General features: G+C 50.2%; 1 protein-coding gene across 2 annotated transcripts in view; it reads right to left on the minus strand.

Annotated features, from left to right (window-relative positions):
* Positions 1-12446, minus strand: part of LOC129146187 (zinc finger protein 39-like) — a 136333-nt gene that overhangs the window by 94963 nt on the left and 28924 nt on the right. Inside the window, exon 5 of one of the 2 annotated variants that reach the window (XM_054697735.1) lies at positions 8229-8724. The exons of the other annotated variant lie outside the window; for it this stretch is intronic. Coding sequence (XP_054553710.1) covers positions 8672-8724 — 53 coding nt within the window. The 3' untranslated portion in view covers positions 8229-8671. Of the gene's footprint in view, positions 1-8228; positions 8725-12446 lie in introns of those variants that run through there. 2 annotated transcript variants of the gene reach the window in all.

Here is a 12446-nt window from a genome sequence, read left to right on the forward strand (position 1 = left end):
CAGAGCCAGGACAAGCCGCATCCACAGGGAGCAGGAAAGTCGCTGCCACCCTGTCGGCCCTCCTGGTCCTGGCAGGTGGGGGGAGGCACTGGCAGAGCGGGTGCAGCAGATTGGGGGACTGGCAAGCAGGACAACTACAGACACCCCGGACTTGGAAGAGACAGGGCAGAAGCTGGACCCCACGTGCAAGTTTTTGGCGCTGCAACAAGATCCCTGTCCTTACACTCCTGCTGGCCCCTCTAGTGCCTGAGAGTCTGACTTGCTGCTGACATCACCTGGACATCGCCTTCAAGTGAACAGTCCAGTCCCGGGTGCGCACAGGGTGGACATGGCGGGGCCTGGGTCCCCTGGGGGGTGGAGGGGATCCGTGGCCAGCTGTGGTGGGGAGGACAGGGCTCAGGGGACACTGAGGAGCCTGCATGCGAGGAGCTTCCTCCAGACAGTGACCGGCGGGAATCACTCTCTGGCGTGTGAGCCAACCGGACAGTGGTCAGCGCAGATCTGGCCACGCCCAGGGTAGCTGCAGGGACCGTGAGGTGGTCGCAGGATGGATACAAAGTGACTGAAGTCCGTTTCCTCCCCTGATGGGAAGTGACACCTTCATATGCGGTCCCGGGGGCGCCCGCGGGACGGGAGGACACACATTACAAGTCCCGGAAAGTCCCAGATGCATGTTCGTCTTTGACTGAAATGCAGTCACTTGTGCCCAAAGGGCTCTGTGAGGTGGACACGGTCCTGAGGGCAGTGCAGGGTGGGGGGATGTCCTGTGGCTTCCGCTCAGGGCTCAGGGCTGGCTGAGCCCGGGGTGAGGGACATGCGCTGCCCAGCAGTGTCCGGCCATGGCCGCAGACGTGATGGCACCTGGCTCTTCTCCCAATTCCAGGGATCCCCACAGTGCCTTTAGGGGGACAGACACTGTGGCCCTGTCTGCCCACCAGTGCTCCCTCATGACCCCCCCACACCTCATGGTCGACACATGACCACCCCTGGGGGATCCTGCCTCTGTGAACCCCGATGCTCTGGATCCCGCACTGCCCGGGAGACAACTCTGCCTTTCCCCTGCTCCGCCTGTGTGGTAGGGGCAGGCGGGGTCAGCGCCAGACAGGGTGTCTTTTTGGCCTCAGGGAGAAGGTCGTGGGGGGCTGGAGGGGCTGGGGTGCTGCTCACACGGGTTGTGGGGGATCTTGCATCCTCACTTAAATCCTTCTGGTTGAAACTCCTCAGCCAAAGAAGAGAATGGGTAGTCCATCCTGCTCACCCCATCAGCCCCAGGAGCACATTCCCCACATTTAAGTCTCTAAGGACACAGACTCGAGTTTGTCCACCTTGTGGACCCCGGTGTCCAGCACACGCTGAGGGGAAGGTGACATGACGGAGAGTGACACTTGCGTGGATGTACACTTGCCCTTGTCAGGAATGTGGGGTGCACATGGCTTCTCCCCATGCAGGGCCTGTGCTCACTAGTGGTTTCTGAGGCCCAGGAGTGCTCTAGTCTGGGGGGCCACTTGTTTATTACCCTTGGGGTTCCCTGTCCCTGGACTTGTGGAAGCAGCAGGGTGTTCATGTAGGTGTTCTGTGGAGTGTTAGGGGAGTACCGCACACAGAGATGGGCACAAGTGGAACCCCAAAACAAGACAGCAAAGATGTGACAAATGGCAATTATTACCATCACCCCACGTCACCCTACTCGGGAGGTCAAATCCTCTTCTCAACAGAGTCTAGAGTCTTCGCTCAAAGCCAAGACAGAAATTGTGTAAAGGCCGTGGCCTGAGAGTGATGGAGGCCCAGGGGGGAGACACCTGCCTTCAGGGTCTTTCATAGAAAGATGAGCAACTTCGGGGACTTCCCCACACAGATTTTATTCTGAAATCTCAGTAGACTTGTCTGGCAGTAAAGGTGCATGTTATAAGAGAAATATTGTCTGAGTGAGTCTGTTATGATCCGTCAGGTGTATTTGGAGACACCATGTCCCACTGCAGAGAGGATGCGCGAGGTAGGAGCCTCCCCCAGCTCATGTTCTCAGGGTGGGTGAGCAGCCGTGAGGCCCCGGCGTTTACAACACAGAAGCTGCCCCAGAATAAAGTTTACAAATATCGTCGTGCTTTATTTTATGTAATGTAGAAAGTGACATAATCCACTACTACCAGAAAGTGGAGAAGACCAGGTACAAGACATCAACAAACAACCTTGTAAACCCCTCAATGGAAACCCCTAAAAATAAACACAAGAGCAACAAGGGTCTTAAAAATTATAAAACTTAATAGGCAAAACATAGTTCTTCAAAAATAACTCATATTAAAAAAAAAAAAAAAACACACCCTCAAGGTGCTGTAACCAGATCAGACGCCGTATAAATGAATATCAAGTACAGGTTCAATCACATATTAAGATTCTTTTGGAAACTTCTATCCGTCTCCGGGAGATTCATGTCAAGTGTAATTTCTACTTGACCTTTGAGCAGAAGCATGAAAGTCTCTCAAAGGAAGTTGCCCCATCAGGAGTCAGGGGGGTGGGACCCACCATCTCTCTCCCCTCCCTCCACACGGACGGGCCTCAGGGGAGACACACACAGGCTGTGGGAACCGAGCCCTAGGACTGGGGTCCCGTGACCGTGTGCTCCCGGGGACAGACCCCTTAGCACTGCTGGATCTCATGAAAATGTTTGGGATGTGTGAGTTCTAGAACATGCTTTCACATACCAGCTGTAACATTTAAATAACTAGAATTCACATTATGCATGTCACATGGATGGGTGTTTTGGAAATGGCTGCCTAATTTTGTAAATAGATATTTGAAGAATAGAACAATGTTAAAATGTGTCTAACAAAATATTTAATGAAAAGTATTATTTTATTTTGAAATGGTGAGTGGGAATAGTTAGGGGGAAAATCTAAATAATTGCTGGGGTCATAACTGTAGGTTGCATATTAATTTAGGAAAAGTGATATTTCACATGCTGGTGTACTGGCCTTTCAGCAGTCTCCCCATGGCCGACTTCAAGGCTTGGTTCCTCAGACTGTATATGACGGGATTAAAGGTGGGGTGCAACACCGTGTAGAACATAGAAATGACCAGGTCAGACATGGACGGGGTCCCTGAGGTCAGCTTCAGATAAGCAAAGCATCCAGTGGAAAAAAAAAAAAAAAAAAAAACAGCACCACAACCAGCAGGTGGGGAAGGCAGCTGGAATAGACTTTGGCCTTCCCTTCTGTGGATGGGATCTTCCTGACAGCAGAGAACATGTGGACATAGGAAATGATGATGAAAATAAAAGAACAAATACCCCAGACCACACTGATGAGAATGGGGACAAGTTTGCTCATTAGATTTCCTGAGCAGGAAATAGCCAATAACTGGGGGACGTCACAGAAGAACTAGTGGACCATGTTGGACCCACAGTGAAGGTTCCAGCTGTGTTTACAACAGCGATGATGCCCCCACCCAGCCAGGACACAGCTGTCAGCTGCACACACCTGTCCCTGCTCATGATGACTTCATAGTGCAGGGGGTGGCTGATGTCAGCATAGCAGTCAAGGCTCATCATGGTGAGAAGGGTCAGTTCTGCACCTGTTGACCAATCCATCATGAAAATCTGGAGGACACAGCCTGGGAAGGAGATGGAGCTGCTATACCTCAGAGAGTTGGCAATGGACTTGGGGACTATGGCTGAGAGAAGGCAGAGGTCCGTGAATGACAGAATCCTCAGGAAAAAGTGCATGGGGGTGTGGAGGTGCCAGTCCAGGGTGGTGATGAGGACGATGAGCCCGTTCCCCAGCAGGGCGCACAGGTAGACCAGGGAGAAGAGAAGCGGGTGCAAGAAGCCCATGGTCCCCTGGGTGGGGAACCACAGGAGGATGAATTCTGTCACGGCCGTGAGATTAGTTACCACTGGAGACATCATCTCTACCAAAAAAAGAGGAAGTAAACATTGTCATATCTTGAAATGTTGAACAAAAAATGGGTTATCAACGTATCACAATCACACAATCTATTTATGCTTATCGTTATCTGACCAAATTTATATTTTATCCCATGTGAATGCATTATTGATGTATTGTCCAAGCATGTGTCCATAAATTTGTAAAAAATGAATTTTTAAATGACCATGATAAAACCTGAATATCAGATCACTCAGTAAACTGAATTGAGAGACCACCATTGCCCAGACATTCCCAGGCGCGCAGCTCCCCCTCCTGCCAGGCCCCAGTGTCTCAGCCCATCACACCTCCCAGAGGTTGTCCAGGGTACAGCCCAAGAGGACACATGGTCAAGCCCAGCCCCTCCCCACCCTGGAAATCCTGTCCCTGCTCCTCTAGCACAGCCCTGGTCTGGGGAGGCCCCACAGTGACTGGTGTGCAGGGAGATGGGGTGTGTGGTTCCCAGTTTTCCTGCTCCCCAGGTTCCGACACTGTCGTGGAGCTGAATGATCTGGGCTCGGCGTCCCAGTGCGGCATGTCCTGACACATTCTCTGTCAGATTCCTGCCCCTGTGTCCTCACTGCTGCCTCCTGGTCCGTCCCCTCGTCTCCTCATCTCCCTGCCCCGACTCCCCACATCTGAGGCCCCAGAGACCACATTTCCTGCAGAGTCTCCTCCTGGGTCACACCCACACGTCCTTCCTGCAGTGCCCGAGCCCGCGGACTGGTCAACAAGGTTCTCGAGGAGAGAGCAGCAACCTGAAGAATAGGGGTACACCACGGTGGGAGACACGTGCACTCTTCATTCAGCTATTGCAGGTCTCTTTTACTTTCGGTTTCGGCGGGGCTTTATAGCTGGGGACCGGAAGCGGAAGAAGCAGGCCAACAGTGCCTAGCCAATGATCAAACACATAACCTTATTTGGTGCGCCGGAGGCCGTCATGTGCACTGGGCCAAAAGAAGCTAATCCCGGAAGGGCACATGCACTTATTCGGTGCGCCGGAGGTCGTCATGCGCACTGGGCCGAAAGGAGCACAGCCAATCATGGAAGGGGGAAGTATCCTGATGCCACGAGGTAAGGCACCAACAGATCCCCCTTTTCTCTTTATTAGTGAGGAGGAATGTGCCTGTCTTAGGTTGTGAATTGCAGGGACGAGCCTTACCCGTCATCACCCGACGGTCCTAGATGGAAAGGGAGCGCGGGCTGTCTTAGGTTGGTCTTGACCCGCATTCCATCTTACCCGTCATTGGCTATCCGTTCCAGCATCCTCAAGGGGGCCCAGCCAGGAAGCTGGATAATGACTGAAGTTAAAAGGCTGCCAAAGGTCAGGACGGTGGGACTCCCATAGCATGTAGGCTGTGCTACCTACTGGACAGGCACAGACGGCGACCGGAGATCCGTATATGCGTCCCCGCTTTCCAGCATTTCCAGGCGGTAATAGTGCACCTGGATAGGTCTCGCCTGAAGGGGCTGTATTTGTTGCCTTACAAACCCAACAATTTTGTTTAAAACACAAGGACCTATAGCAAGTAACAATAAAAGAGATAACAGGAGAGACCCAACAGGGGAAGCAAATATGGCAAAAGTCCATTAAGGCAAGTCCATAAGGGGTTGGTTGCAAGTTCCTGGAAATGGAGATGGCCAAACAGGAGGCACCCTTGGCCAGGGCAGAGGTAATGCCTTGCAGTTGCAGGGCGAATCCAAGGAAGAAGACGCGGATGCAAGAGAGGCGGGTGGTCCGAGGCCGGCTAAGACACGGGCGACAGGGTACTGTTGAAGAACCAGGAGAATCCAGGTGGCCACAGGCATCCTGAAAAAGGAAACAAAAAGAGACGCCTCAGAGGGACTCAGCCACCCTGGGCAGAAGGGGTTGACGGGGCGCCTCGGCGGCGTCCGGAGGTTTTGTAGTGGCACTGGGTGGCACAGGAACAGCGCAAACCAAGCGCTCTGGGAGCCAGCGAGGAGAGTCAGCATTGTGGGGGTAGACACAAACTGCTCCACGAGCCCAAATCAAAACAGGGTCTGGACCATTCCAAGAGCCGGTAAGTGGGTCCTTCCATTTGACCAACGCAAACTGAGTGGAGGTGGAGGAGTGCCAAAAGCAGTCGGCTGCACTTTTACCAGCATCATCCAGGTGGAGGAAATTTAAAATAAACAAGGCATGACACAGGACATTGCGGGGCGCCAACCGGGAGGGGTACCAGGAAGATTGGCGGATTTTGTGAATAACCGTTTTGAGTGTCTGGTGGGCTCTTTCAATGATGCCCTGTCCCTGGGGATTATATGGTATGCCAGTAGTATGAGTAATGGAAAGGGTGGCACAGAATTCAGAAAATGCCTTGGAAGTGTAGCCCGGTCCATTATCAGTCTTAAGGGCCTTAGGCACACCTAAAACAGAGAAGGCATAAAGGAGATGGGAGATAACATGTTTGGTGGCCTCCCCAGCATGGGGAGAAGCCACTAAAAATCCACTGAAGGTATCAATGGAAACATGGACATACTTGAGATTACCAAACTCAGAAACATGGGTGACGTCCATTTGCCAGAGGTCTCGAGGGGCCAAACCACGAGGGTTGACACCCAAGTGAGGGACAGGAAGGGAAGTAGCACACGTTGGGCAGGAGCGAACAATGTGCCTGGCTTGGTCTCGGGTGAGACGGAACAACACACGCAAGGACCGGGCATCGAGATGATGGAGGTCATGGGCTTGTTGGGCCTGGGTGACCGAAAGAACGTGAATTGTCTGAGTGGCTGCATCGGCCAAGTTGTTTCCGTGTGTCAAGGGTCCCGGAAGACCCGAATGGGCCCGAAGATGGCCAAGGAAGAAAGGAGCGGTGCGGTTCCAGATGGCCACCTGGCACTGCTGAAAAAGGGTCGCAGCCATGGAGGATGTTTTGATAAATGGGGCAGTTTCAAGTAGGGGGACCGACTAGGCGATGTAAGCACTATCTGTGTATAAATTAAGAGGTTGATGGGCAAAGGAAGAAAGAGCAGTGATCACCGCCTCAAGCTCTACAAGCTGGGCCGAGGAATGAGGGGTTTTGTCTTTCAAAAACCTTACAATTATCAATAAACTCAGCCTTCCAAAGTAGGTGATCGCCCCCAGAAAGGGTGGCCTTTGCCAGGGAGTACCAATCCGACGGAGTGAGAGAGGATTGTGTTAAGGTGTCCAAAACAGTGAGGGTGAAGGGTGCCGTGGCTCCATAAAGGGACACCGCCTCTTTTAGTTCTTTAATGTTGCAGAAATTATGAGGCTCATGATGACGTTGAACAATGCCCTGGGCGTTGGTGGTTTCAACCACCGGAAAGAGATGTAATGGAGCAGGGCACGAAGGAGGAGGGAGGGACGGAGAGGGCGGCTGAGTGGGAGGAGTCAAAGAAAAAGGCGGCAAGGCAACAAGGGAGGAAGAAGGAGGGCAAAATGGCGGCAAGGCGGGAACAGAAGAAGGACAAAATGGCGGCGGATTAACTTGTGGGGGAGGAGCAGAAGGGCCGTCAGCAGACACGGGGAAGACCGCACACAATTTATCAAAACAGTTAACAAGAGTATTAATTTGGTTTCCCAAGGTCTCAAGTGTTTGCATTAAAACAGGCTTTTTTATGGGGTCCTTGGCAATAGAGGGGGGGGGGCGATAGCAGCCCTCTTGTTCTGCCAACTCGTCCCAGTCCACCTCAGAAGCCGGAGGAGACCTACGGCGGGGTCGTGGCAGAGAAGGGAAGAGGCTTTCGCATGGGGGAAGTGTATTTGGAAGGGGCTCCTTTATGGGGGTGCCGGCAGGTTGGGGGGCACCATTTGGCACTGGGGGCACATTATTTTGGGGATTAGTCTCATCATAAGGATTGGGGACCCCTGTCGCATGTTTTGGGGCGAAAATTCTTCATCCTCACTATGGGATGAAATTAGGTCCTCACCGCAAGCCCCGGAAGGGGGAGCCTCAGCTACACTGGAGGGGGCACTTTTAAGGATATTTTCAGTATGGGAGATAGCATGTTGTAAGCCAGGATCAGTTTTTCGCTTAGCCAACAAATCATTAATAAGATTCCAATATGAAAAGGCCGTTACGGGAACCTTTTCGGGCCAAAAAACTCGGTAAAAATTGTTGAGAGCATCTCCCACTCTCTGCCAGCGTTTTTCATCAATAGTTCCTTCTTTAGGGAACCACAGGCATGTTTCTTGTACAAAATCAAAGAATAAAAAGAGGTCCTTGGACTTAACCCTAACTCCACGTGTCCTAAGAGCTTCCTTGAGCTGGGAAACATAAAGCTGGTGCTCACTAAGTGCCTGTCCCATTTTTAAACAAATCAGACGCCAAAACATACCTAATGACTGTCCTGCCGGGTGGGTCAGGGCCTGAGTAACTCGCGCTGCGTGCCACGTCTGGGTCTACTGGAAATCTCTCGTACTTCGAGCGCCACGTTGGGCGCCACCTGCCCGAGCCCGCAGACTGGTCAACGAGTTTCTCGAGGGGAGAGCAGCGACCTAAAGAACAGGGGTACACCACGGAGGGAGACACGCACACTCTTGGTTCAGCTATCGCAGGTCTCTTTTACTTTCGGTTTCGGCGGGGCTTTATAGCTGGGGACCGGAAGCGGAAGAAGCAGGCCAACAGTGCCTAGCCAATGATTAAACACATAACCTTATTTGGTACGCCGGAGGCCGTCATGCGCACTGGGCCGAAAGGAGCACAGCCAATCACGGAAGGGGGAAGTATCCTGATGCCACGAGGTAAGGCGCCAACATTAAGCAAAAGGAGTCATCTCTTGTTAGCCACCAAGCAGGCACTCCTTGGGTTTCCTGGAATACAACCTGAAAAAGCAAAATCAAATTATCAGTAATTAACTTTCAATTAAAAGGAGTCATCTCCTTACTACTGTTAGCCACTCTGGGACAGAAGCTGAAAGAGCAGACTCAACATCTAAGCATAGATTACACCTCCCCCACACTAGGGAGGGACAACAACAACACAGGTATGAAAACCTGATACAGTTATATGATGTACCCTAAAGAGTGCTTTCCATAACAGACCTTCCTCAGTAGGAAGCAGAAACTTAGAATCTTGTCTTATACCAGCAATTGAACAAATCCAGTACTCAAAATGGCAAACATGCCCAAAACAAATTGTGTAGACAAAATTCACAGTAGCAAATCCTTTCAGATTCAGACTAAATCTTGTTAATTTTTCTGATCCAGACTTTGCAAAAATTCAAGTTATCTCCAAGAATCCATCAAGGCTACCAGCAATTACCAGTTACTGCATAAGGCTACTCTTTCCTTAACACCCAGCGTACATTTGCTAATTTAAACACCACTGCTCCACAATTGGCTTGCAAAATCCATCAGGCAGAGAGCAGGAAGTAGCCAAAGACAAAGCAACATACAACTGAAGAACCATTATTGCCTTTATAAATGCTAATGAGACAGCAGAGATTACAAAAAGAAAGAAAAATAAAGTTCCAAAGTCCTAGCAACAAGAACCTCTGAATTTTACAAGAGCACACCAAGTGGCCTCAGATGCCATCTTTGATCTGGCTACATGGTCCAATGTACTGCATAATCTTTTGAGTAAAACTGGCACAGAAAAAATTTCCACAAATTAAAACCTCTTAGCAAGTCACTACAAACAAATTAGACACAGACACACAGATCTTCACAAAGCCCAAGCCAGTTTTTCAACAGCAAATCGACATATGAAACAAACACACTGGAGAAACCAAAAATCACAATTGCGCTTATGGTAGCCAGTGCCATAGGGAAGCCCAATTTCCCCATGGGGCTGACTAACCATGGATGGCTCTGTCCTAAATCACGTTGGACGCCAAATCTGTTATAGGACAGGGAGAGGGGCAGCCCAAACCCCGCAAACCTGTCTATTCTAAATGGGTTCTGCCATCCGCCACATCAACACAAAACATAGGAGACTTTAATGGGAAGGAACTTTAATAAAACTAGGAAACAATACAGGTAAGGCAAAGAGTCTAGTTTCTAAATGAAGCACCCAAAGTTATCCATCCCCTCGTGGGTATAAGTCCATCCATATGGGAATGGCGCAGAGCAAGGCCCCGCATCCTGCCACAAGTCTAAAGCATCTTCCAGTGGGGACCCACAGAGAAGGGTCAAAAACAACCAGACAAGCCCAGAAGGAAAAGAGCAAAATCAACATCAAGATAAAAGCTGCCATTGTCACCTCCCCATGGGTCTCACCCACATCTGTGTCACCCAGTCCACGACCAAAAGACAAGCACAGTTTCTTCACGTGTCTCTAGGCTCCATCCTGCTTCCTTCCTCAGTCTCTTCTGCAGCTTCTCCTCTTCCTGCTCAGCTCCACCCTCCCTTGGTGGGGCAGGGAACCTCCCCCTTTCCTGGGGACCACCCTGTTACAGAGTGAGGGTTGTGACTGCTGAAACTATCTCCGGAATGAGACTGTACAAGAAGTAACATATCAAGTTGGAGGATATACAAAATGGTGAAACTTCGGCTAAGCTTGGTTCCACAGAAGAAAGTCTTTTACTTTACAGTTAAAGATAACAGTTGAATGTCAGAGGTGAGCCAAGCTCCAAGTAGAAGAAAACTCTTGATAAGCCAGAAGGCACCATAGTCGACTCCTGCTAATTCATTCCTGTTTATTTAGGGCTGATTGGTATGGTAGCTGTTAGAGTACACATTCGAGAATAAATCGACAGCAGTTTTGTGACTGGTTGAGCTAGCTATAACCATCTTTGGCCATGCCTCTGATAAAATATTGGTAACTCCTTACAACTACAAACAACAATCAGCAATCTTACAGAGAAAGGAATTTTCCCTTAAAGTTAGATACAGAAACTAGGCTGCCTAGATAAGTAGAAGAGTAATAGGCAGAAAACTCCTTGTTTACATTAGGGGAATTCCTCCCTGAAGGGAGAGCTGGGGGCTAGGGAGGAGTCAGTGAAGCTTGCCTGGCATAAAGCCCTCCAGGCCCTTGGTTCCTTAAGAGCCCATCAATATTAAAACAATATACTATAGGACCTCCCCGGTGGCGAAGCGGTTGAGCGCTGGGTTGTGAAGCTGCCCGCGGCCTCTGCGGCGCCGGTTCAATCCCCGGCTGCTCCCCAGCCACCAGTGGAGGGTCCCACATGGCGTGCAGACCTCTCCTGCCGCCCGCTGCTCCCCTCAGCAGTGTACTTAGGTCCTTCTGCCTGCTCTGCTCCCCGCTCTGGCTCTGGTGAATTCTCTCACGCTCTGGCGCTTCTGACTGTACCCAGTGACCCAGTGCATGTATAAACAAACAAACAAACAAATAAATAAACATGCCTCTATAAAAAAATATATATATACTATAGATGATAACATCTAGATAAACGCCTTGTGGTTTTTGCTTTAGTCAATGAGTTAATATGTTAGTCTCAACTTTATAGGTTAGTGAGAAAAAAATCCCTTTGTCTCCCTTCCCCCAGGTAACTTCCTGCCCTTTGTTTCCCCAGCCCTTAGTTAATCCTTCACTCATTAAACATGGAAATGTTAGTGCAGCCCCAGAAGCCTTTTGCTAGTAATAAAATGACTGGTCATTTCAGATAAATGACTATTCTGAGAAACTTTTGTTGAGCTAATGAGCCTCCTTTAAATCAAAAAATAATAAATGTCACAGCCTCTGCGAAAGGGTAAGTCAACCCTTGCTGCTCTGGGAAAAGATGTGACTGTTACCTTCCCTCATGCATATGCTTATGCGCTCTCCAGGTTTGCTTGAAATGTATAAATGAAGGGCTGCTGAGACCCTCAGCAGGATGAGACCCACACCCTGACCCAGTGTCTGCATCTCCTCATTCCTCCTCCCTTATCATTCTCTACAATTGTGCCAACGCAGTCCGCAGTCCCATCCTTCAGGAATCCCTGACACCCAGACGGCTGCGGCTGGCTCGCAACAAAAAATTTTGTCTTTGTATTATTATTTCCAATTTTTAATTGTTGTTAAGTGAAGGGAAGGTATGCACTAGAAGACCTGCCTGCGTGCACTGTCTAGGACAGCAGAGGTTGGAAAGGAAAGGCCGGTCCAACCTGGAGACAGCTCCTATTGTTAGTGGGAAATGATGCCCTGAGCTAATCCCATACAGTCTTTGTGGACTCCACCCCCACTCCAGACTAAAGCCATCAGGACATTGAGAAAGACAAATCCCATCACCACCAAAGGGAGGGTGGCTGGGACCTGAGGGTGGAGGTAAGCAGCCAGGTTGGGTATAAAAACCAAACACGTGGGCCTTGGGCTGGCTTGCTATTGCTCGCCTCCCTGCTTCAAGGCTCCTGGCTGGTGGCCAGCTCTCAGAGCGCCATTTGGCATTCCTGATCGGCGGATCGGGTAGGACTTATTATAAACTTTGTCTCCCACTTTTCTCCCTGAGCTGTACATTTCCTCATTTCCCCTTCCCTTGTAAATAAACCTTTTATTAACCTTTCGCATATGCCTGCAGTAGAGCACTGACAAGTCCCTTTAAGCACACAGGTGAGGACCCACAGTCAGGCACCCCATTTTGTATTGAGGTTGCTCTACAACACTATCA

This window comes from Talpa occidentalis, unplaced genomic scaffold (genome assembly GCF_014898055.3).
Source record: "Talpa occidentalis isolate TD23 unplaced genomic scaffold, MPIMG_talOcc4v2.1 talOcc4.18, whole genome shotgun sequence".
In the NCBI taxonomy this organism is placed as follows: Eukaryota; Metazoa; Chordata; class Mammalia; order Eulipotyphla; family Talpidae; genus Talpa; species Talpa occidentalis.